This window comes from Equus przewalskii, chromosome 1, assembly GCF_037783145.1.
Source record: "Equus przewalskii isolate Varuska chromosome 1, EquPr2, whole genome shotgun sequence".
NCBI classification, from domain to species: domain Eukaryota; kingdom Metazoa; phylum Chordata; class Mammalia; order Perissodactyla; family Equidae; genus Equus; species Equus przewalskii.
Window position 1 is genome coordinate 167,971,947 of NC_091831.1, and position 25,781 is coordinate 167,997,727.

The following is a 25,781-nucleotide window of genomic DNA, read 5'->3' on the forward strand; positions in this document are numbered from 1 at the left end:
CTAATCCCTAAAAACACAGTCAAACAGAGGCTGAGCTGACCTACTGTGCAAATGCCAACAGGGGTCATGGGGCCTCACGGCTGTTCTGCTTTAGGCTGAAGCCCAGATTGGGAGCTGATCTGAGATAGGATGATGCTTGTCAAGAATGGACTCGTGACACCCATCAGACGCAAGAAGCAAGATGAGAAACAAGTGCTGGTTAAAAATGCAAATTATTGGATCTTACCCCAGACATTCTGAATCAGATTTTTTTTTTAAGCAAACTTTTAAATGTAGGATAGTTTTAGATTTACAGAAAAGTTGTGAAGATAGTACAGAGTTGCCGTATACCACACACCCAGTTCTGCCTGTTATTAACATACGACATTAGTGTGGTAACTGTCATAACTAGTGAACCAATACTGATACTTCATTATTAACTGAAGTTCACACTTGATCCAGATTTCCTTAGTCTAACCTACTATCCTTTTTCTGTTCCAGGATCCCATCCAGGATATCACATTACATTTAGTCACTGTGTCTCCTTAGGCTTTTCTTGGTTGTGACAGTTTTTCAGACTTTCCTTATTTATTTATTTATTTTTGAGGAAGATTAGCCCTGAGCTAACATCTCCTGCCAATCCTCCTCCTTTTGCTGAGAAGACTGGCCTTGAGCTAACATCCGTGCCCATCTTCCTCTACTTTATATGTGGGACGCCTGCCACAGCATGGCTTTTGCCAAGCAGTGCCATGTCCGCACCTGGGATCCGATCTGGTGAACCCCGGGCTGCCGAGAAGCAGAACATGTGCACTTAACCGCTGCGCCACCGAGCCGACCCTCAGACTTTCCTTATTTTTGATTCTCTTGACAGTTTTGTAGAGTATCGGCCAGCTGTTCATAGAACACCCTTCCCTTTGGCTGTGTCTGATGTCTTTCTCATGATTAGACTGGGGTTACAGGTTTCGGGAAGAAGCCCATAGAGGTGAAGTGCCATCCTCATCACGTCGCAACCAGGGTACATCCTATCCACATGACCTCTCGTGTGGATGCTAATCTTGATCACCTGGCTGAGGTTGTGTTTTAAGGTTTCTCTGATGTAAAGTTATTCATTTCTCCTCCCCTTTTCTCTGCAAGGAGATCACTAAGTGCAACCCACGCCTCAGGGGCCGGGAGTTAAGTTTCCTCCTTGAGGGTGGGATGTCTACGTAAATTATTTGGAATCCTTCTACATGGGAGATATGTCTATTTTCCATCATTTATTTATTTATTTATTCAATCAATCATTTATATCAATATAGACTCATTGACATCTACTTTATGCTTTTCATATCCCCGTTGTGGGTTTTTTTGTTTGTTTTCAGCACTTTATCACTTTCTGGCATTTATTTCGGGGGGAAGGAGCACTTACTTTTTTTAACAAGGTTTCCTCATGTTTCCAGGCACACTACACATAGGCAGGTATTGACAGGGAAGAATTTCCCAAGTTTGTGAGATTATACGAGTCTCATGGGTCCTAGTTAAAAATCGGAGTCTCAGGCCCCTTCTCAAAGAGTCTAATTTAGAGGCTGGCCCAGTGGCTTAGCGGTTAAGTTCACACGCTTCACTTCAGTGGCCTGGGGTTCGCTGGTTTGGATCCTGGGTGCAGACCTACTATGCTCTGCTTATTGAGCCATGCTGTGGCAGGCGACCCACCTATAAATAGAGGAAGATGGTCATGGATGTTGGCTCAGGGCTAGTCTTCCTCAGGAAAAGGGAAGGATTGGTGGCAGATGTTAGCTCAGGGCTAATCTTCTTCTTCTTCAAAAAAAAACATTTGATAAGATTCTGATTTAGTAGTTCTAAGGTGAGCCCCAAGGATAAGGTAGATTATAAATAAATAGGGTGGATTATAAATAAAATTAGGGTGTAGAAAACCTACACAGGCCAGGCGCTGTTCCTGTACACTTTCCTTCCATCACGGTAAACTACGTCCACTTTACAGACTGAGCAACTACTATGTGCCAAGTATAGCCGGGTCTCTTGACTCCTTTGTAGCTGACTCCTTTTTTAAAACTTGAGGGGCCGGCCCTGTGGCCGAGTGGTTGAGTTTGCGCACTCCACTTTGGCGGCCCAGGGTTTCACTGGTTCGAATCCTGGGTGTAGACATGTTGAGGCAGCATTCCATGTGCCACCACTAGAAGGACCCATGACTAAAATATACAGCTATGTACCAGGGGCTTTGGGGAGAAGAAGGAAAAATAAAATCTTTAAAAAAAACCCTTGAGAGAGATATATATATAAAAGTATATATATATATATATATATATACATAAAAAAGTATATATATATATATAAAAGTATATATATATATATAAAAGTATATATATATATAAAAAGTGTATATATATATATATATATATATTTTTTTTTTTTAAAGATTGGCACCTGAGCTAACATGTGTTGCCAGTCTTTTTTTTTTCCTTCTTCTTCTCCCCTGTGTCCTCCCTCCATGTCTGTGTGTCTCTGTGTATTCACATGGCATCTCCTCTTCTTACAAGGACACTAGTCAGACTGGATTAAGGGCCTGCCCTGCTCCAATAGGGCTGCATCATAGCTATACACTGTAATGACCTATTTCCAGATAAGGTCACATTCTGAGGTGCTAGGGGTTAGGACATCTATTTGGGAGACGCAATTCAACCCATAACAAATTCACATACCATAAAATTCACCCTTTTAAAGTGTACTATTCCGTGGTTTTTATTTTATTCACGAGGTTGTATAATCAACACCACTAATTCCAGAATCTTTTCTTCATTCCAAAAGGACACCCCATACCATTAGCAGTCATCCCCTCACCTCCCTCCCCAACCCCTGGCAACCACTAAGCTTTCTGTCTGTATGGATTTGCCTACTCACAAGCATTTCATATAAATGGACATTTCATATAAATGGAATCATAGAAGAGGCCTTTTATGCCTGGGTTTTTTCACTTAGCATACTGTCTTCAAGGTTCATCCACATTACACCATATATCAGTACTACATTCCTTTTTATGGCTGAATAATATTCCATTGTATGGATGTCTCAATTTTGTTTATACATTCATCAGTTGATAAACACTTGGATTGTTCCCACTTTTTGGCTATTATCAATAATTCTGCTATGAATATTCATTACAAGTTTTTGTGTGAATGTTTTTGATTCTTTGGGTGGAATTGCTGGATCATATCATAATTATGTTTAACTTTTTGAGAATCTACCAACCTGTTTTCCAAAGCAGCTGCACTAATTAAATTCTCATCAGCAAGGTAACAAGGTTCTCATTTCTCCACATCCTCCCCAATGCTTGTTATTGTCTTTTTGATCATAGCAGTCCTAGTGGATTTGAAGTGGTATCTCATCGTGGTTTTCTTTTTCCCTGATGACTAACAATACTGAGCATCTTTTCATGTGCCTAATAGCCATTTATATAACTTCTTTGGAGAAATGCCTATTCAAATCGTTTGCCCATTTTTAAACTGAGTTGTCTTTTCATTTTGTGAGAGTTCTTTATATATTCTGGACACTAGACTCATGATTAGATTAGACATGATTTGCAAGATTTTTCCTCCCATTCTGTGGGTTGTCTTTTCACTGTCTTGAGGGTGTCCTTGGAAGCACAAAAGTCTTAATTTTGATGAAGTCCAATTTATCTGCTTTTTCCTTTGTCACTTGTGCTTTTAGGCATCATATCTAAGAACCCATTGACAAACAGGCACTTTTAAATGATTATAGAAAAGATGATTATGAAACTCACATAATGAAATCGGCTAGACAGCTTTTCAAGGAAGAGCATGGAAACTCTCAACCTTTTAAAATAGAACAAACCGTTCAAAATGGTTTAGGCATGTGTTTGCCCAGACACAGGATCAAGGGTGAATTCTGGAAGTCCCAGTACTATGTGAAGGACATAAATAAAACAACTAGAGAAACATCTTTATATTGTAGAAAATTCTACAGATTTTTTTATACAATACTGAGAAACCAGAATGGTCACATTATTAATGAAAAGAGAAAGCATCTGCAGCGAAAAATGTAGCAAATGGCAGCGAACAACACAGCTGACTGGAGAATAGGAAGTTGGTTGTCTAACCGCTTCTCCTTCGCTGTTGACTCACAATAGGTCTGCTGACCGCTGGAACAGAAGCATTTCCATAACTTAGAGAACCTATTTTTAAGAAGCTTTTGTGTTTAAACAAAGGCCTAGATGATATGTTTCTGGTACCTGACACTACCACGGAGGAGAAGCTGTGGGGAGACCAGCCGCCCTGGCAATTCAGGGAGTGGTGAGCACTCCTGCAGCATTTGACTATGAAATACAAGGCCCAAAGCTTGGTAAGATGAGAAACACGTAAACGGCAGAGAAATACTGGGGTTTACAGGCCTCGTTGTCAGCAGAGAGTCTCCGTTTTGGTTGCACACGCACTTTCTCTCTGAGGTTGCACTCGCACTACCTCCAATAATAGCACGAACGAAACTGTTTTTGCTGTGTCACTGGCATGCTTGAAATTGCTTTTAGAAATATTTCACTTGTTTTGTTCTTTCTTCTAATATTACATAAAGCAGTCCACTACTTCTGATATACGTATGTATGCAAATATAAATATTTTTGTTTATAAAGTTTTTTCTCTACATTTTTTCAGGAAAAACATTAAATTTTAATCCCATTAAGCAAAACATTGTCAACATTAGTTTTTTATTGGCAGCAATGACTTCTTATTTTCTTAAAAAATATAGTTAGAATTCTTTAAAAAAATAAGTTGTTTTTTTGAAATACATTGGCTATTTAAAGAATGATATACAGACAAGTACTAAGAATGGCTATCAAGTAATGAGAATTTTCCCCAAGTAGCCTGTGGAATCATCATTTTATAATGCCCCAAACAGAACAGTGCATGAGTCCTAACCAAACAGAAATGCAGTTAAAGGGAGCTAGCGCGTTTGATTTGCAGAAACCGGGATTGTATTTGTGGTCTGCACTGAACATATTCTGGCTCTATATCACAACACAAAATTTCCCATTTCCTCAAAGCTAAAAGCTCAGGCATCAGTTAGACTGGTAAACAGAAAAGTCAGTCCAGGCGCAATTCATTAACTGGCTGATCACTGTCAGTCAGCCGGCAGTTGGATAATTATATTTTTAGCAAACATGTAGATAAATTTCTTCTGATAAACTGAGGTCTTTCAAGGGTTAACAAGCTATTTGTAAAGAGGAAAGTAAATTCAATTGATGGAGAGAATGCAACACAGTAGTCCCCCCTTATGTGTGGGGAATACATTCCAAGACCCCCAGTGGATGCCTGAAACTGCGGCTAGCACCAAACCCTAGATACACTGTTTGATAAAGTTTAATCTATAAATTATGCACGGTAAGAGATTAACAGTAACAATAATAAAATAGAACGAGTAGGGGCCGGCCTGGTGGCGCAGCAGTTAAGTGCACACGTTCAACTTTGGCGGCCTGGGGTTCGCCGGTTTGGATCCTGGTGCAGACATGGCACCGCTTGGCACGCCATCCTGTGGTAGGCGTCCCACATATAGAAGAGGAAGGGCGTGGATGTTAGCTCAGGGCCAGTCTTCCTCAGCAAAAAGAGGAGGATTGGCAGCAGTTAGCTCAGGGCTAATCTTCCTCAAAAAAAAAAAGGTTATAACAATATACTGCTCATTAGCATGGATCTTAGCAACCTCGGCATACAGTTTTTTTCCCTTCCTTATTAAGTCAAGAACTTTCACCTTTTCACTTAAAGGAAGTACTTTATGACTTCTCTTTGGCGTATCAAAATTGCCAGCGTCCCTGCGCTTGTGCTTTGGGGTCATTATGTGGGAAAATAAGGGTGACTTGAACACAGGTACCGCAAAACCATGACAGTCACCCAGAAGGTGACTAAGTGACCAGTGAGCCACTGGCAGCATATGCAGCGAGGGTCTGCTGCACAAAGGATGAGTCACAGGCAGGACCAAACCGGACAGCTCGGAACTTCATCCAGCTACTCAGAAGGGCGTGCGATTTAAAACTTGTGAATCGTTGATTTCTGGAACTTTCTATTTAATATTTGCGGGCCACAGTTGATTGTGGCTAACTGAAACCGTGGCAAGTGAAACCTCAGATAAGAGGGGACTACTGTATATGTAATTACCTTGACTCTACAGTTAGAAAGGTTAACAGGACTCTGGAAAGCCACATCCAGGCGGACTGTGGGAGCTTTAGGACTATTGCCTTAATGCACAGTAATGCAACCATTAAACTGCCGCAAATGACTCAACGGTTTAACTTTAGTTTTGGGGGGAGTATGGAATTTATTTCACATGTTGTCAGTTTTGTATTATCATAGTTTATTAGCTTGAGGGTTGAATTTCTTCACTCATAATGCAAACTAGTATAATAAAAAGACAAAGGGAATTGTTTAGGATATGGCATAAAGTGAATTCTTCTCTTCAGAATTAATGTTACAAAAGATTCTTGGGCTATGCATTTACTCCATCATGTAAGTACTGTTCTCTCAGCCTGGATCATATGATATTCCTTCCATGAAGTCCATCTTCGAAGCCCCTTTTCTTCTGTGGGCTCCCACAGCACTAGGCTTTTTTTTTTTTTTTTGGTGAGGAAGATTGGCCCTGAGCTAAATCTGTTGCCCATCTTCCTTTTTGCTTGAGGAAGATTCTTGCTGAGCTAACATCTATGCCAATCTTCCTCTATTTTGTATGTGGGATGCTGCCACAGCAAGGCTTGATGAGTGGTGTGTAGGTCCGTGCCCAGGATCTGAACCCACAAACCCCGGGCTGCTGAAGTGAAGTGTGCAAACCTAACCACTATGCCACCAGGCTGGCCTCAGCTTAAATTTCTTTTATAGCACTTACTTGTATCTTTGAAAGTGTCTTAATGTTCCCTGTAAGTTGATGGTGAAGTTTGTTTTATAAAAGCAAAATTTCGCTTCAATGCTCTATGAATAGAAATCCATTCGAGCCAATGTTATTTGTTAAGGCTTCCCGTGGTAAGCTTTCAAGCAGAGGTAGTTTTGGCTCTGTTTCTTCCCTTAGAAAAACATAAAGCTCAAGACAAATATTAGATCACTTTGTTCCATCCAAGTTGCTAATCAACACGGTTACTTTGTCAAGAGTTACCAAGCTGGTTAAACCGCTTTATCACAAGTGGAGACTCGGTGAAATAAACAGAGGCAAAGAACTTTGGATGGATTTTTCAGATTTAACTATTCACCTTTAAACAAATCACAACTTATATCAATATCTAATCATATCTATTTCCATAGGAACTAGAGGACATAATTTAAAAAAAACCAAACATTTTCCTACTGTATTAGTTAGAAAACTGTTGATGGAAATTTGGAGAAATGTAACTGAAAATATCAGCAAAGAGTAAGGGAGGGCTCCTGCGGGAAGCTGGAGCACTGAGAGAAGAGAAAAGCCACACTTCGATGGAACCAGGACTGCCAGAGCACTTTTTCTGTCTCCAGCGTGGACCCTGGGATCAGAACGATGAGTTCCAATCCCAGCTGGTAAGCCTTAATTTCCTCATCAGTAAGGACATATTTACTAATTCAACGTAGTAAACAAGGTGGCAATTAAAAAGGTGGCTATCAGGCAGTACCTAACTCAAAGTTCCTAATTCCATGACATTGGATATACTATCTTGTCATAACTATTGACATTCATCTAGCACCTTTTTTTTTTTGAGGAAGATTATCCCTGAGCTAGCATCTGCCACCAATCCTCCTCGTTTTTTTTTTGCCGAGGAAGCCTGGCCCTGAGCTAACATCCGTGCCCATGTTCCTCTACTTTATATGTGGGCTGCCTACCACAGCATGGCGTGCCAAGCGGTGCCATGTCCACACCTGGGATCCAAACCAGCAAACCCCAGGCCGCTGAAGTGGAACGTGTGCACTTAACCGCTGCGCCACCGGGCTGGCCCCTAGCACCTTTAACCCCAACAATTCAGGACACCGTGTTACTAAATGATGAGTAGAAATCTTAATGTTTAAGAACAAACTAAATAAAACAAAACAGACAAAACAATACAAAAGAATCCCAAAATCTTATTAATAAATCACATCCCAAGAACAACCCAGTTCAGCAACTGGCCTGGCAAAGGAGTAAACTTCTGAGTTCAACTCCACCCTGTCCCAGTGCAGTTCAACAGTTATCAAGCACCTCGTGGATGCCACGGAGGCAGTTCCACAAGACAAAATGTCTCCCTTGAGGAGACACAGTCTAAAAGGGAGGTGAGATATGAAAACACACTGTGATGTTCCATGCACAGTGAATGCATAAAGTACACAGAACCTAGATGTGGCAGCGGTAAACCTGCTTGGTGTCAGAGGAGAGTAAGATGTGTTACGGAGTGTTACCAAGGAGAAGCCAGCCTAAAAGGAGTGGGAGTCCGCCAGACAGAACAAAGGAGAGCAGGGCATTCAGGTGGAGGAGACAGTAAGCACACACTCAAATGTGCAGAGACAATTAGGACGACAGAGAATCCAACGCACTGTGAAGGATGCTGCTGTGGGGACCTGAGGTTGGCCACCCTAAGATATGTCTCTTTGGCATCAGGATTATTTGAGGCTGATTGCTTTTGACAGACTGGGACAGGGAAGGAGGCTCTGAGGAATGGAACTTGCCCTTTGTTAGGACACGTTTACATTTGTAAGGTAAATCTCTATCTGTAAAAGTTGCCTCCCTCTTGGGGCTGGCCCCGTGGCCAAGTTCGCGCGCTCCGCTGCAGGCGGCCCAGTGTTTCGTTGGTTCGAATCCTGGGCGCGGACATGGCACTGCTCATCAAACCACGCCGAGGCGGCGTCCCACATGCCACAGCTAGAAGGACCCACAACGAAGAATATACAACTATGTACCAGGGAACTTTGGGGAGAAAAAGGAAAAAAATAAAATCTTTAAAAAAAAAAAAAACAAAAACAAACAAAAAAAGTTGCCTCCCTCTCTGTACCAGGAAGAAGAAAGGAGATGACCTTCTCTCTAAAAACTCTTAATCAATACCAAAGGCAAGGACTTAAAATCTGCATTTTATTGTGCTAGTCTGGTAACCTCCTGTAACTGACTTCCCTCCCCCTCCCAACATTGGCATTTCTTAAAGATTAAGCATCTTTCTTTAGGTTAGGAACTGATTGCTGAGCTCACCTGTGACCGCCCAGCTCCAGACAATCGACTTTCCTCCGGCTACACCCTCTGAGACAGCAGACCACTACCTGCTGTGTCCATCAAGCGCTGTGCTGACGGGGCAATCTTGTGACTATTGTGAGAGGGACATTTCAATCACATGTGAAACACCCCGTTTGGGGGCTATATAACCACTCTGTGCACCCCACTTCTTCGGTGCCCTTTCTTCCTTCGGGAAGAAAGGCCCTGGGCCATGGTTCCTCATAAAGCTTTGTTTAATTTTCTCTTGCTATTCTGTCTCATGTGAATTTAATTCGTTCTCTGGCCAGACGAACCCCCATTTGGGGAGAGGAAATGTCCTCCTCCCCTACACTGTGAAGAAAGGGCTCCTCTGAGAAAAAAGGCCAAGTTCCAGAGAAGGGATATTAGCTGCTCCACAGGATTGATTTTCTGGAATCTGTGGGACTAACCAGCCACCTTTTGTGGGTAAAATAATTTCAAATACAAGAATGATAAAGAAAATTAGCTTTATTTATGTAGAAAAATTGATTGTGGTGTTAGATTTTGTCGAATGTTTTCATTCTGAACAATTTACAAGAGTGTTTATATACAAACATAATAAAATAGAGTACATCACATTGTTCTTGCTTCACTCAAAGTGTCTTCTCAATTCTGAACATGCTGCATCACTTCGGTTTTTAACTTTTAACAGGGAAATGCTTGGTTGTGACATAGTGCTTGATTCATACAGTATAACACTGAAGTGGAAGGAGAGTCAATGATTACCAACAGTTAAAAAATATTTTTTCAAGCAATATGACTTTATCATTAAATTTTTTCTATATTAAAATATATTTCATGTTAAAAAAACATACTTGTATTCACTGATGACTTAAATTTGTTGTACTAAATTTGACATTTATATAAACCCATAGTTTATCTAAATATAGATATGAATCTATATTAAACTCATCAATATGAATGTCTACCACAAATGAAAATGAACAAAATTGTTAAGAACAGACGAACAGAAAATCTATTTGAGAAATGGAAGTGGAGATGCCTTATTCTATTTAAAATGAGTAAAATTTCCATTTTCTGAACCCAATTCAAACTAAACCAAGATGTGGTGAAAAACCATGATATTTATAGACACCAGATCTTAAGTCACACTGTAGGGCTGTTATGAATTTGTACTATTATATGTCGGAAAATTCTAAACCAAGTTTCATAAACATTTCCAATCATTTATGTTGTTTGGGAAATCCAAGAAAGTTTAATACAATTACTGAATAAGGCAGAATTTTAAATTAGCAATTGGGATACAATATAAACGCAGATAATTTATACTAGAGTCAAATCTATAACTGTCTCAGTATTAAGTATCCCATGTGTGTATGGACTGTCAGAAGAAACCCATTTCATTTTTTAAAGCAGTGAATTGTTTAGTAAGGTCAGTTCTTTAGCACTTTCTTGAAATTCCTAGCCAGAATTCTGACAGAGTTCTGTGGTTCCACTAAACAGAAAAAACCCCACAAAAAAAGTTACCCTTGCTGTTACTTTGAAAAGTCACAGCTATTTAAATTAAAACAATCAACCAGACCTCCAAGTGCACTTGTGTCTAAAATGTCACTTTTGCCCCCAAAGAGAAAGAAATGATCAAGTATTGTATTAAGGGGCTTACTATTAAAAAAAATAACATCAGAGGAAATTGGTCTTTAATTGGATGCTTGAATTCCTTCCCGGGTTCTGAGGGTGTTTAGGTGTTGGTGTCCTGACTCTGATGCTTTCCTGATTGCCCTTGATGGCCGCCTCCAGGCGGGCTTTCAGGGCTGGAGAAGAAGCCATCACACTTTTAAAAACTGACGAATACTGAGGCCCAATCTGCATGAGATTTTGCAAAGCAAAGTCATGTAAATTTCTCATTATGGAAGTTGCTGATCCCAGAGCATTCTCATCCAAAAGGAAGGAAATGAGGATAGGCAGAAGACAGGCCACCAGCTGAGAGCCTGGAAAGGAAACAAATGATGTGAGCACGAGGTTCAGGGATGTAAATGGTCATCACGCCAAGTTGTAAAGGCACTTGATCTGGACACATTTTCCTCACCTAAGGGGAAAACAATTCTTTGAACTTCTTCTTCCAGATAACTACTAAGTAATATCAATACTGGGGATTAACATAATACCTGCTTTCAATGAATGTAGAAATAGAATGTTAAGTGACTAATGGGAGGTTTTTTATTTTAAGTAACATTAAATTTCTGATTCCGCACAGACTTTCATTTAAGATGACTTCAGTGCTGACACTTACGATGCTGTTCTTCAGCCACGGCTACCAGCGCTTCCAAGACCTTGATACCTTCCTGAAAGACCTGAAGCTCAGCAGCGTCTTCCGGTTTCCTCTTGTCGATTTCCTGCAGTTTCCCCACCACAGAGGATACTAACGAGTAAATGTATGGGTACGACACGGCTGGATTCGGATACTGAAAAACCGAAAGGAGGAGCTGATAGGTCTTGATTTGTACCTAATAAGGTAAAAGACAAAAACAGTATAAACTGTAAATATAAATTTACATTTATATTAAAATGTAGATTTTAGTGTAAAATTTAAAAAGTAAATCAAAAAAATGTAAAATTTTTAAAGTCCCTAAAAACAAGTATTTAAATTTATTTCTAATTTCTCTTTAATTTTGGAAGTCCAAGTGCTAACAAGTATTCAAACTTGCATGCTGACAGTGGCTGCGACAGGCTGGGGTGGGAGCAGACGCACGAGGGTGTGTATGAGAGGGAAGGAGAACTACGAGGGGTTAGTTTTTCTTTTTTTCTCTAGTTCCCATGCACTCCCATGTGCCCCTCTATAATGTAAAAAATGAAAACCAAAACAAGACACACATAAACTTGAAAAAGATTTTTCATTTCAGAAAATGTTTTAGGCAAAAGCACACATATTTGACATTCCAATGTCATGGTGTTGAGTCTGGACTGTAATTTTGTATCAACATCAGAGGAAATTGGATGATTCATATTTTGATAATATAGTCATGCTCCATATAACATTTCGGTCAATGACAGACAGCTTACTGTACACCACTGTGAGCCTGCTCCAGAGAGCTCCTGCGAGGCTGAGGGAACATGGGGCAGAAGGACAAGACGACATGACCGTGTATCAAATACCTAAGTCACTCCTTGTTCAATTCATTGTGATGGTATCTGAACGATTACTGTTTTCTGAGAGAGAAGCTGGTTCTTATATTTTATAATTTTTTTTTATAATTTTTGTTTTTAAAGATTGGCACCTGAGCTAACAACTGTTGCCAATCTTCCTTTTTTTTTTTTCCTGCTTTTTTCTCCCCAAATCCCCCCAGTACATAGTTGTATATATTTTTTTTAGTTGTGGGTCCTTCTAGTTGTGGCATGTGGGATGCTGCCTCAATGTGGCCTGACGAGCGGTGCCATGTCCACGCCCAGGATCTGAACCAGTGAAACCCTGGGCCACCGAAGCGAGTGCGCAAACTTAACCACTCGGCCACGGGGCCGGCCCCTGCTTCTTAAATTTTAAAGGTTGATATATTTGTGATCATGGGCTACAAACTCATTCTGTAACACAAAGGAACAGGAAATTAATCTAGCAAAGGAAGGGGCCATAAAGGAATGGGATCAACTTGTGTGACTGTTTTTGGAACAGGTCCCATTATTTCAGAATCATACATTGAAGGCATATGCTGGAGTCTTCCTTCCTTCTTTTCTTTTTCTTTTAGGAAATCCACTATAATAAGCTACAAATTATCTTACTAAATGTCCCTTGTAGAGTTCTAGAGATACATCAATTTTAAGATGTCCCTATTTCAAATTTAGTTGTTTTTAAACATTTCCTTTTTCTTTCTCCGACTATACTCTATCCTCAGGGCCAAAGAATAAAACCATTATTATTTGCCTTTGTCACCCCAAGAATAGGAATTAATCCAAACCTAAAAATAAAAAAAATTTAGTCTGGTACTTCTTGTTAGAGCCAAGAAAATCACAAAGGAAAGTTTTGCAAAAGCCTAAACATTCCTATTAGAAATATCTCTCTGCTAAAGACACTCACCATAGGATCTTCTATCTCAAGAGCAGCCTTAAATCTGTCAATACAGCGCTTCTGCAGGCATGGGACGGTGGTTACTTCTGGACTGGTGGACAGAATAAACACCGTGAGAGCAGTAAGCAGACTGACTTCGTCAAGTTCGCGGTGTGTTCCGTCTACTGAAGAGAAATGATCAGTGAGAAACAGATCCCAACACTACCTTATTTTCTGCTTTACGATCTGCGTGAAGTTGTCTCTAGTTTGGTAGTAACAATTTCTTTTCTGTACACAGCAGTTATAGACAATAAACACTGACTGACTTTAGAGTCCTGGCAAATGTTGTAGGTTTTATTTTTTTAAGATTTTATTTTTCCTTTTTCTCCCCAAAGCCCCCTGGTACATAGTTGTATATTTTTAGTTGTGGGTCCTTCCAGTTGTGGCATGTGGGATGCCGCCTCAGCATGGCCTGATGAGCAGTGCCATGTCCACACCCAGGATCCGAACCGGCAAAACCCTGGGTCACCGAAGTGGAGTGCATGAACTTAACCACTCGGCCACGGGGCCGGCCCCTGCTGTAGATTTTAAAATGTGCATTGTAAGTAATCCTGGAGGCAAGACTCACCGAGGTAATTATAATCTTCACAGGTAAAGACATCAGTAAATACATATATACATTTACTAGAAATATACATTTACAAATTGTGTGACTGTGGACATCTAACCCCATCTTCAGTTTTCTCATCTGTAAAATGGGAATAACAAGAGTACTTACAATGTTATGAGGAGTAAATGAGTTAATCTACGTAAAGCACTTAGAATAGCATGTTGCGTATAATGCTCAATATGTATTAGCTATTTTTTATTATTTTTATTGTGAAGCTATACAGAAATGCTTAGACAGGTTTTTTTGTTGTTAAGTTTAAAGTATTCATATTTTGGAGGCTAGCCTGGTGGCACAGTGGTTACGTCTGCGAGCTTTGCTTTGGTGGCCTGGGGTTTGTGCTTCAGATCCTGGGCGTGGACCTACACCCCACTCATCAAGCCATGCTGTGGCAGGGTCCCACATACAAAATAGAGACAGATGGGCACAGATGTTCACTCCGGGACAATCTCCCTCAAGCAAAAAAAGGAAGACTGGCACTAGATGTTAGCTCAGGGCCAATCTTCCTCATCAAAAAAAAAACACGGATTCATATTTTGATAATAGTCATGTTCCACATAACATTTCAGTCAATGACAGACAGCTTATACGATGGTGGTCTCACAGGATTACCATATGGCTTAGGTGTGTAGGAGGCTATACTATCTAGGTTTGCGTAAGTACACTTTACGATGTTTGCACAATGATAAAATTGCCTAATGACGCATTTCTCAGAACATATCCTCATGGTTAAGTGATGCATTACTGTACACGTGTCAGGTGAAAATATCTCAGCATTTTCCTACATGTACTATTTCTTAACAGTACAGAAAAACCTGGAAATACCTGCATGGGCCACAATCATTTGAAGGAATTTTCTATTAGATGTAATTTACGCTCATTTTCCTAAGTCATACTCTCATTAAGTAATTCTAAATGAAACTGCTGTGAAAAAATCAACGTTATTTGAAAAGGAAAAGGTGTGGCAAATTCAACTCATTAAACTGTATAAGAATGGATTGCTCACTTATAAAGAAATGACATATCTATAGACCTGTATCTATATATGTAGAAGCTTTGGTAACCTTCTTTCAGCTATTATTTAAGAAACATTTACTACGTGCCAGCACTCTTTTTGGCACTGAGAATACAATTTACAGAGAAGATATACTGTATACCACGAAGTAAATAATTTAATTGCAGCTAGTCACAAGATTTATGAATATAAAAAATATATTAAAAGATAATAGAGGGGCTGGCCCAGTGGCACAGTGGTTAAGTTTGAGTGCTCTGCTTTGGTGGCCCGGGGTTCACGGGTTTGGATCCCAGGCACGGACCTACATACCACTCATCAAGCCATGCTGTGGCGGCATCCCACATACAAAAGAGAGGGAGACTGACATGGATGTTAGCTCGGGGACAATCTTCCTCAAGCAAAAAGAGGAAGTGCGGCAACAGATGCTCATTCAGGGCCAATCTTCCTCACATACACACACAAAAAAGATAATAGCAACTCAGGAGTTGCTATGTTGGGTGTCAGAGAAAGCCTTGAGGTTAATATCTGAGCTGTCACTTGAGACAGAGTTACAATGAAAGCATAATATTATGGACGAGTGGGATTTATTTTATAAAAATAATTTGAATAGGGGGCTGTGGTTAAGTTCACGCACTTTGGCAGCCCAGGGTTTTGCCGGTTCAGATCCCGGGCGTGGACATGGCACTGCTCATCAGGCCATGCTGAGGCGGTGTCCCACACAGCACAACCAGAGGCACCCACAACTAGAATATACAACTATGTACTGGCGGGCTTTGGGGAGAAGAAGAAGGAAAAAAACAAAAATAATTTGAACAATTTTAAGGTAAAATAGGTACATGGTCAACATTTAAAATGATGACAGCATTATTATAAGCACCTTATATATATTAAATATTTAATCCTCACAATAGCACCATGAGGTATGTACTCTTATTTCTCCCGTTTTATGGAAGAGAGACTGAGGAACAGGAATTCAGTTATTTGCCCAAATCACATAATTAGTAAAGCAAACAGTTTGATCCCAGAGAGCATACTGTTAACCATGTGACACTGCTTCCCATACAGTCAAGCTATTTTTAGTCATTCATAGCAACCTGAAAATACAACACGGTCAGCTAGTCTGTTTAGTAAAAATGTCCTTTTATTCTCAGTAAGATAAAGCTCTCCTGGGTTCCTCTTCTCATTTCTTCTAAAATTCCCATGTTCCCCTCACCCCTGCCCCAATCCCCTTATTCCCATTCTCTTTTACCTAGGATGGAGGCAAGGTTCCCTGAGCAGCAGCCCCACAGAGGGGAGAGGTCTGTGTGGCAAGAAGTGAGGCCTCTGGCCAAGAGCCACGAGTGAGCCATCTTGGCAAGGATCCTGTAGCTGCCATGCCAGCTAACATCCGAACCTGAGTAACTTCAGGAGAGACCCTGAGCCGGAACCATCCAGTTCTGCTGCTCTGAATTCCTGACGCACAAACTACCAGATAATAAATGTTCGCTGTTTTAAGCCACTAAGTTTTGGTGCAATTTGTTGCATAGCAAATGGTTTACCTGTCGTGATCAGCTCCTTTAACTTCTCTCAGTATCTAGCCTAAATCCTCAAGGTCCTAACCTCGTTCCCTGAGACCCAACAAAAAAACATCTTCTTGTGTGTGTGATGAAAGAGGCAAGCTCATTATAACTCAACATAAAAACTCACACCTGTTACTTTCCTTCCTTATTTCCTTTTCTTCTCTCTCACCGGCAGAGGTTAATCCTTCGAAACGTGCTGTGAGTTTTATTCCTTCCTGCCTAGAAAGGGACATTGCTTCCCTCCCTTATACTTCTGACTCCAACCCCATCTCTGCCTTCTTTTCTTTCCATAAGCACGAACTTATGCTAGAGTCTCAGCTTTAAACAGAAATTCCTTGACCGTACCTCTTCTTTCAGCTTTCTTGTCCTTCCCCCACCTCTGATCCGTACCTTGACACTGTATCTTACACTGCTGACACTCTCCTGCCATTAGAACTCTTGTCTTTGGCTTCTGTGATTGTGTCCTCTCCTGAATCTTCTCCCATCCTGCTCCAAAAACTCGAGTTGGTGATTTCAACCATCCACAGGTTGCAGTGACAACGTCCAAATATACGTAGTCTAGAATCACCTCTAGCCCAGACTCCTTCTCGAACTCCAGACCTCTGCATATTCGCTCCACTTGATTATTCTTGAGGCATTTCAGTGAATGGCACTCGAGTGCTCCAGTCACCTTACCCTTGCTCCTAGACCAAACTATCAGTAAATTCTGTGAACACGTGCTTCACATCTTATTTTTCATTATTCTACTCCTCTTCATCTTTACCGCTACTATCTTACCTCCAACAATCTTACTTTCTTTTCCAACTGCTGCCAGAGCAATTCTTTAGAAATGCAAACCCCATCACTTTACTCCCTTTCTTAAAACCCTTTATGAATCCACATGCATATTAAAAGCAGTCCAAAGTACAAATCATGTGAACCCTCCACAATCCGGCCCCATGCACCACCCACTTCACCTCTTTCTCTACTAATCACCAGCTGCCACTCTCCTACTCTTTTCCCTCAGCCCCACATTCCTCATTTCTTTACTTGCTGTCACCAAATGGAGCATCCTATTTTGGTCTCCAGGTGTTTGATCAAAATGTTGTGCCTGGAAGCTGTTTCTGTGATGTCCCTGTGGGGGACGCTCTCTACTTCTTTAAGAAACGGCCTCTCCTGAGAAGCCTCTGGTGGTAGATGTAGACGTGCACGACTGAGATCCCCTTTGTGGCCGCCTGTGCTGCCCAGCAGGAGGGAGTGTGGTCAGCTGCCAGCTCCATGAGGACTGGCCTCAGCCACGGAGCTGCCTTGACTGACATCACATGCTTCTCTCTGAGGACAAGGCCCAGGCCATTTCTGTCCCAGGTGAGACCGTCTGAATGGCAATCTCCAGAGCTCCCTTGACAGGTTCGCTGAGCTTTGTTGGGGGCCCGCACTGCAGTCTGACTTTTCCTTGGCCCAATCTTGTTTCCCCCTATTTCCTTCAGATGTTGCTCCTTAATAAATCTCTTGTTCCTCAAACCCCATCTCAGCATGAGAGAACCCTACCTGTGACACTTTGCTTAATTCACTAAACAGGGCTAATTAGTCTAATTTTTTTTGCCAGTTAGCCCCTTTTTATATTGTATTAGGAATGCAGTGATAAATAAGACATTACATTACTGTTCCCTTCAAGGAGCACCTTATGGTATGGATCATACCCTACAGCAATTTATAGGCACTAAATTCCACTAGACTCCCAATTTTGGGCACAAAGTAGGTGGTCAATAAATGATGAATTCAATTGAAATCTTTTTACCATATGAAATCGAATATGGTGCACTGTGACCTTTAGAAACAGAATAAGGAGGTGGGGATAATTTGTAATATGTCTAAAGACTTTTTACTCACTATAACATAACGTTGAAAATGAAAACTATACAACAATCACAAGAGAAAAACAAATTTTAATGGATACTGAACATTAAACCAGCTATCATTTATTGATAGACACCAGGTAATAAGTGAGATGCTTTTCGTATATTATGTTACTGCTCTAACAATTTCCTGCAACATAATATCCTTATTGTGTTAATGAGAAAACTAAGGCTTAGAGAAACTTGGTAGCTTGGCTAGTCAGTTAGCTAGTAAGTGCTGGAGTGAGGACATGAACCAGATGGGTCTAATTTATATTTATAATGCATAGTTTATGCACTTTTCAGACTGTGTATATTAGAAAGTTCTGTCAGTCATAGATCATACTCAATTTTAAAATTAACATAATATTACATTTGAAGGTCTCTCACTGTCAACACAAGCTGCCATTTAATTGCATTAAAGGTTAAAGACATTAAAATGAGAACATAGACGTTTCTAGATTATCTCCTTATACATATTCTGTAAACTCATATGTAGTGAATACGGTCTCCTCCAGATGAGACTGCCAAACATGATCAAGAAAATAGCTTCTTCTCAAAAAACTGTCCCTCTTGCTTTTGAAAACAAACCGAACAGCTGCTTCCAAAGAACCTTAATTACCTGGATCCCAGAAGTCGAGAACTGTCATTAAAGCGCTACGGAGAAGGTCAGTCCAAGCAGCATGGCTCTTCTCTGCCCTGGCCATGGGAGAAGACAGTATTCCTTTCAGAGCCTGTAGGGAAGCGGCCACTGTGGACGATAGGTGGGCACCAGGTAACCTCACAGCAGTTTCTCGGAGGACCCCAATAGTGAGGTACAGTAGGGTAGGGAGAATTGAGATGCTTCCTGTAAGATACATTAAAAAAACCCCTCTGTATTTCAGTCTATGTATGCAGGTCCTATAAAGAAATCATCAATGAGTAGGACACTGTCAAAGATTTCTAGCTTTTAAGATTATTTTTCATAAAGGATTGTAACTGTTAAGATAATTTAAGTAACTTTAAGACTGGATTAAATTTTGGTTATAATCGAACATGTTATTTAAATTGTGTCAGTATCATCTTCTTCTGTCTTGTCTTATTTGGTAGTTGACAGATGTTGAGTTTACTTTTATTTATTTTTTAATGTGGTAAAATATACACAACATAAAATTTACCATTTTCAAGTATACAATTCTGTGGCATGAAATAAATTCACGATGCTGTGCAACCATCGCCACTATCTATTTGAATTTATTTTATATTAAACTCTTTTTTCAGGGAATTTCTAGCAATCCACTAGGTACAAAACATTACAGTTTCCATGGCCACTAAGGAGTTGAAAAGTCATTTATGTTTAAAATGAAGGGACTAAAGCTAAAATGGTCAATTTAATTTTCCCGGAGGCTACTCAACAGAACTTGTATATTTTTACCACTAATCTTCTGCTAGTCACTTTTTCTCCCACTTGGAATAAGGCAGTGTGTGAGAACAAGGAAAACAGGTTTTAATTAAAATTGGAGCTTAAAGTCATGTTAAAAATAAGTGAGCACATAAACTGGTCAAGACACATTTAAGCAGAAATACACTTACCAATTAAAAAGTATCTATTAAGTATCGAGTACCTATTACGTACAAGATTTCCTAGAGGATACAAAATTTCATTGCAAACAAAGCATATATGTCTGTGTATATATTTATCTTCTTTACGTATAATAATCAATTACATATAATGCCTCTATATGACACACAAAAACTAAGTGTTACTCACAGAAGCAACACATATATACACATGCACATGAAAAATCCAAACTCAGTATGAGCTAGTGTTTTTAGGGAAACTTTCACAAATGAAGGAGGCCTGGAGCTGAACTTCAAAGGAAGGCAAAATTTTAAAAGGGAGAGAAGGGGATGGGGTCGTTTCAGATCAAGTAACACCACGGACAACGGTACAGAACAGGGATGAGCAGGAGGACTCCTGGGTTCAAGAGTCACACAGAAGGAACCCACAGCAGAGCCGCATAGAGAGCCTTAAATGAAATATATTAACAGTATGGGCTTGATTCCAAACAGAACTGGCTATGACAAACTTCTGTCATCACTGAGGCAGTGAAGTCCATTAGAGACTGTATACCAAAAAATGCCCAAGGGCTAATAACTGCCACAGACCAGTTTAAAATACTGTCAACCATAGATGAGCTTATCCGTCTATACTACTTGCTGTCTCTGTATTTACTTTCACTCTTTTAGTAAAACAAATTATTAGATGTAATGTTAATCTTAGAGGATTAAAAACATTATTCAAACCTTTGGGTCAGCATTACTTTGATGAGAAAAGGCTTAGCCACCATTATCTCCTGTATCTACTGAACCCACCCACTTCCTTCCAGGTCAAGTACAGCAATCCCACAGCACAGCATACCTTCCGGAGAGCACACTGCGGGAAGCTCAGCGAGAATAACCAAGGCAGCTGAAACCAATCTACTTCCATCCTCTGACAGCATCTGTGGCTTTCTGGCTTTTACTCCTGGGCTACCTGTCAATTTAGGATTTAGTTCTGGGAGCTGTCTAACTAGGATGCACACACACAATTCCAATGTTGCAAAAACCAAAGATTTCCCAGGCACAAGTCCTCCTGTGTCCTTTCCCTCTCCAAATTCAGGCAGGGTTTCCTTTTCAGCAGCACCATCATCAACTAAAAGACAGAAAGAACAGTGATGAATAAATGCTTTGCTTGTTTTGCTTCTGGTAGACGGCAATTTAGTTCATTTCTATTGTGGGTAACACATTTAAATGGCGAAAATCTTGGGTCTTAAAGATTGAAAGAGAAAAGAGTTATGGAGATAAAAGTAGTTGTCTTTATTATGACTTTTTTCTTTTTTGGAAGATTAGCCCTGAGCTAACATCTGCTGCCAATCCTCCTCTTTTTGCTCAGGAAGACTGGCCCTGAGCTAACATCCGTGCCCATCTTCCTCTACTTTATATATGGGACGCCTACCACAGCATGGCTTGCCAAGTGGTGCCATGTCCGCATCCAGGATCTGAACTGGTGAACCCCAGGCCGCCGAAGCGGAACGTGCACACTTCACCGCTGCGCCACCGGGCTGGCCCTATTATGACTTCTTATTGCAATGGATCAAAAGAAATCCTTGGGGGCTGGCCCCGTGGCCGAGTGGTTAAGTTTGTGAGCTCTGCTGTGGGGGCCGAGGGTTTCACCAGTTGGAGTTCTGGGTGCGGACATGGTACCGCTCATCGGGCCATGCTGAGGCAGCATCCCACATGCCACAACTAGAAGGACCCACAACTAAAAATACACAACTGTGTACCAGGGGTTTGGGAGAAAAAGGAAAAATAAAATCTTAAAAAAAAAAAAAAGGAAATCCTTAATAACCTTCTTAGTCTTAAAAAATATCGTTTGGTTAACTCCTTGCTATTAAGAATGTGAACCTGACAGCTGGAGCTCCAGCACGGACCTTGTGACCTTAAGTATCGATAGTGGCTGGCCAGAAAGATGGGAACCGAGGTCTCTGATGTCTTTTAAGAAACTGACACACCAGCCCAGAACTGCCTAGATCTGGTCTTCTCTTAGCTGAGAGAGTAAGTCCTTGTGTTTCACATCCACTGTTACATTGGGTTTTCTGTCATATGTAGTCAAATGTAACCTTAAATGATAAACTCACCAATACTGAATTAGACTTGCAAAAAAGCAATTTAATCACTTTGTAAAACCTAAGTCATTAAAAATTGTCAGTAGTTCTTTCCATGTACATTGGTAAACACTTAGCTAAACTAAGTATGCAACCAGTATGAGATTTTTTCCCCTTCTAGGATTTCGTTAAAATTCTCCTTTCCCCAAGAACAGTAATTTAGCTACTAACAATATCCAAGCTAACATGTAGAGGTGACTGAGAGGACGTAAAGCCGTCCCTAGAGAAGTTTCATTTGTACTACACACAATAGACTATCAGAACGACACAGACACATAAGCAATACTTTAAGAAATAATGATGCTATGTGATTAACTTGGCATTATGGGTTAACATTCACCTTCTGCACTTCGTCTTTTCTCCTTCACATGTTCTTGAGCCGCACAGATAATCTGCCTTACCACTTCAAGTGAAGCCAATTGAATGGAAGGTGATTCTCGGGTCAAAATTACTCGATGCAGTACATTCAACAACTCGATACCCAGGTCCTATCACAGAAAACATTTAGGGGAGACTGTACTGGAAATCACAAACTTTCTTTTTTTAAAATACCAATGTTAAAGGCCATGACAAAATTCAGAAACATAAAATACAACAAATTGCTCACAAAAAGTAAAGGTGTTAGTGCAAGGAAGTTAGAAGCACTAGCTCTATTTTAAACCAACTCCAGATTTGTTTTTGTCCAATCTTGCGGGAGATGGCACTATGACAAGAGATCATTTTCACACAGGTCCTCAACTGGGAAAACAGAAAAAGAAATTTCCAAAACAAGATGAGGAACATGGCTAAAAGAATACAAGGAGCGCCATGTAGACTCCCAGAGTTACATTAAGGTTTTCTAGTAATAACAGAATGATGGAGAAGGATGACATTAAAAGTAGGTAAGTTAATAAGCATCGAATAGATATTTCTCTAAAGAATAAAATACATGAGACAAATACTATTTCATTTCTCCCTTTTCTTTTCTATTGTTACTCTGATGGCTTTCTTTGATCTTTGAAAATAACAGAGTAAATCTGTCATTATACTACTTGTTTTAACACAAAATAAACAAGCACAAAAAGTTTAAAATTTATTCAAGTACAATCCAAGTCAGGTGGAACCTGATTAATACTTTAAACCTAATATAGGAAAGTGTTAATAAGTTAAATAACAATCTATATAGAGAGGAAATCATACCATCCATTCTTTTTAACATCCAACAGGCAATGATAAAAACTTAACAGGGGCTGGCCCAGTGGCACAGCGGGTTAAGTGTACACATTCCACTTTGGTGGCCCGGGGTCCGCTGGGTCGGATCCCGGGTGCAGACATGGCACTGCTCATCAAGCCATGCTGTGGCAGGCACCCCACATATAAAGTAGAGGAAGATGGGCACGGATGTTAGCTCAGGGCCAGTCTTTCTCAGCAAAAAGAGGAGGATTGGCAGATGTTAGCTCAGAGCTGATATTCCTCAAAAAACAAAAAAAAACCCACTTAATATACTGGGAATATGTGATGCTAAGGGGGCCTGCCCAATGCATAGTTGCTCTTGGGCAAGCAGTTAAAGGAAGTGCCATACTTCATACAGTGATCCTTCTACCATGGTCACAAGTGGCTCAGACACTGGTGTCTGACTCCACCTACAGGCTAGCCAGTAGTCTCTTTAAAAGACCTGGAGAGAGAACTCAGCCAAAAGGAATACTTTCTAAAAGACAGTAACTACACAAACCAAGCAGACTGTCTCTTGGGTAAATGCAACATAAGTGCTACATGTAACTAGGGACTACTGCCCTGGACAGTGCCATACAGAACCTTCCCGCCATCGCAGAAAGTTTGACTAAAGAGCTACTACTATACAGCGTGGTTAGCGGCAGCAGCAGAGATAAGCGCAGAAGCAGAGACGGAAAGCAGCAGTCAGAGGCACGACTGCTCCTGGGTCAGCACAGGTGCTGATGACACTCCAGATCTGAGGCCTAGCTGTGGAGCTGGCTCAGTTTTCTTCTTACTTCTATGTGTGCACTCTCTGTTTGCCATAGTAACCTGAACATGTTTCTGTTCCTGTTCCTTGAAATCTACAGAAGCCAAACAAAAAACAAGAAATCACCTGATCACTACCAATTTTAGATCTGGGCCAAGGAACATCTAGAAGGGCCTGTAATGCATGTAAACAAGCAGTAATGCTCTCCATGGTTGCATCTGAGCGTAAGGAACACAGAAATTCCACACTGATTCCTGTAGAAAGCAGAAAAAGAGGAGGTTTCTTTGAGATTCGTAGTTTATGAAGTTAAATAATTATCTATTTTGATAAGATATACAAATAAACCAGCAAAAAGGTAATGCAAATAAGCCAGAATGAATTTAAGACTCTAAATAATTAAGCGATAAGGCAAGTCTTTTAATAGTTTGTTCTAATCTACATGTACACAAAGAATAATCTCAATTAGGCTTGTGTACTATTGCACAGTTGCTATGAAATAGTTCAAAGATGCAAAAATTACGATAAAATTGAACGAGAGAACTTAATATGGAGAGTTTCATAACTTCGTTTTGACTAAAATTTATTGAGTAATTACCACGTATCAGGCACTGCACTTCCTATGTATCATTTCATTTCATTCTCACAATACCCGAGGAAGTAGCTACTATTATTACCACTCTTTCGGAGATAGGGAAATGAGCATAAGTAATTTAATTTGCTCCAGGTCAGTTACCATGGGGAACATCAAGAATCTGAACTGAGGAGTCAAACTGCACAGCTTATAATAATGTTGCCATCCTTCATTCTACAAAGTTTGTTTCTAAAAAGCTCTTGTCTCAAGGCAAATGAAAGCAAATTTTTAATATACCCAAGGATACAGGAAATCTGGTCATGTCTATTCTGGAAAAGAATAATAATAGAAGTCTATGAACCATAAATCTTACTTAGTTCATTCACTTACCTTTATAACCCTCACATTTCATTTAACCAATAACTTCTTCATAGGTACTGATCTAATGGGTTGTTTCCTCAGAACTAGGTAAACATGAAAAACATTCATTTCATCTATTCTAGAACCTCACTGTATCTTAGAAAGATACCTCACTTTAAAAATGAAGTTCTAAGAAAGCCAAAAAATGTGTTAAACTTCACAAATCTAAAAATCTCATTTATCTTTGACTTTAAATATTTGCTTGCAATTCTGTACCTTTGAGTATACTTTTTTGAACCTTGCAATCCCTGAGACATACTGAGAAATTCAGAACACTGGGAGACACCACAAGGATCTTTAAAAAATCCTGTGGAAAGAACTAGGCTTCTCTTGCAATTTGTATCATTCATTCAACTTGATGCTGAAGCCAGCTTGTAATGGGATTTCAGACTTAATATAAAGAAATGTGCAACTTTATAAAATGTAAACAAGTTTACTCAGTTGTATCAAGGCTATCACTAAACCTAACAAAGAGGGAGGTAATGGCTACCCAGAGCTGATGGGCAGAGAGGCACAATTCAAGAAAAACTGCAGGGCTGGAAGCTTGTAAGCTTTTACTCACCTAAAATAAGATGGAATCTATCAGTGTAGACATCCTCAGGGGACTTAACTGTAGCCCCAGATGATGAACCCTGACACATGGAAGTTGGTGTCACAGGCCTTGAGAGATTAGATGCTCCTTCGTCTGGGTCAGCGACCACAAAGCCTGTGCTTGTAAGCCACAGAGCTGTGGCATGGAGGATAAGTGCCCAGGAGTTGGAATAATGCAATTTTGCATTTTCACTAGTCTCTGCTGTGTAGAAAGCACCACCTACAAAAAAAAGAAGCCAACACTTTCAGGAGAAATAA

At 40.2% G+C, this 25,781-nt stretch overlaps 1 protein-coding gene across 19 annotated transcripts in view; it reads right to left on the reverse strand.

The window, feature by feature from the left end:
• Positions 1-9,633: 9,633 nt before the first annotated feature.
• The window catches only part of HEATR5A (HEAT repeat containing 5A), a 99,482-nt gene continuing 83,334 nt past the window's right edge, over positions 9,634-25,781 (reverse strand). For 14 of the 19 annotated variants that reach the window (XM_070587316.1, XM_070587332.1, XM_070587295.1 and 11 more), the window contains 8 exons: positions 25,495-25,743; positions 24,068-24,195; positions 22,322-22,469; positions 20,697-20,969; positions 18,918-19,142; positions 13,211-13,365; positions 11,435-11,648; positions 9,634-11,132 (listed from right to left, as the gene is read on the reverse strand). In XM_070587316.1, the coding sequence (XP_070443417.1) occupies positions 10,825-11,132; positions 11,435-11,648; positions 13,211-13,365; positions 18,918-19,142; positions 20,697-20,969; positions 22,322-22,469; positions 24,068-24,195; positions 25,495-25,743 (1,700 nt within the window). In that variant the 3' untranslated portion in view covers positions 9,634-10,824. The remainder of the gene's footprint in view (positions 11,133-11,434; positions 11,649-13,210; positions 13,366-18,917; positions 19,143-20,696; positions 20,970-22,321; positions 22,470-24,067; positions 24,196-25,494; positions 25,744-25,781) is intronic. The other 5 variants (XM_070587337.1, XM_070587354.1, XM_070587343.1 and 2 more) reach the window with 1 other exon arrangement.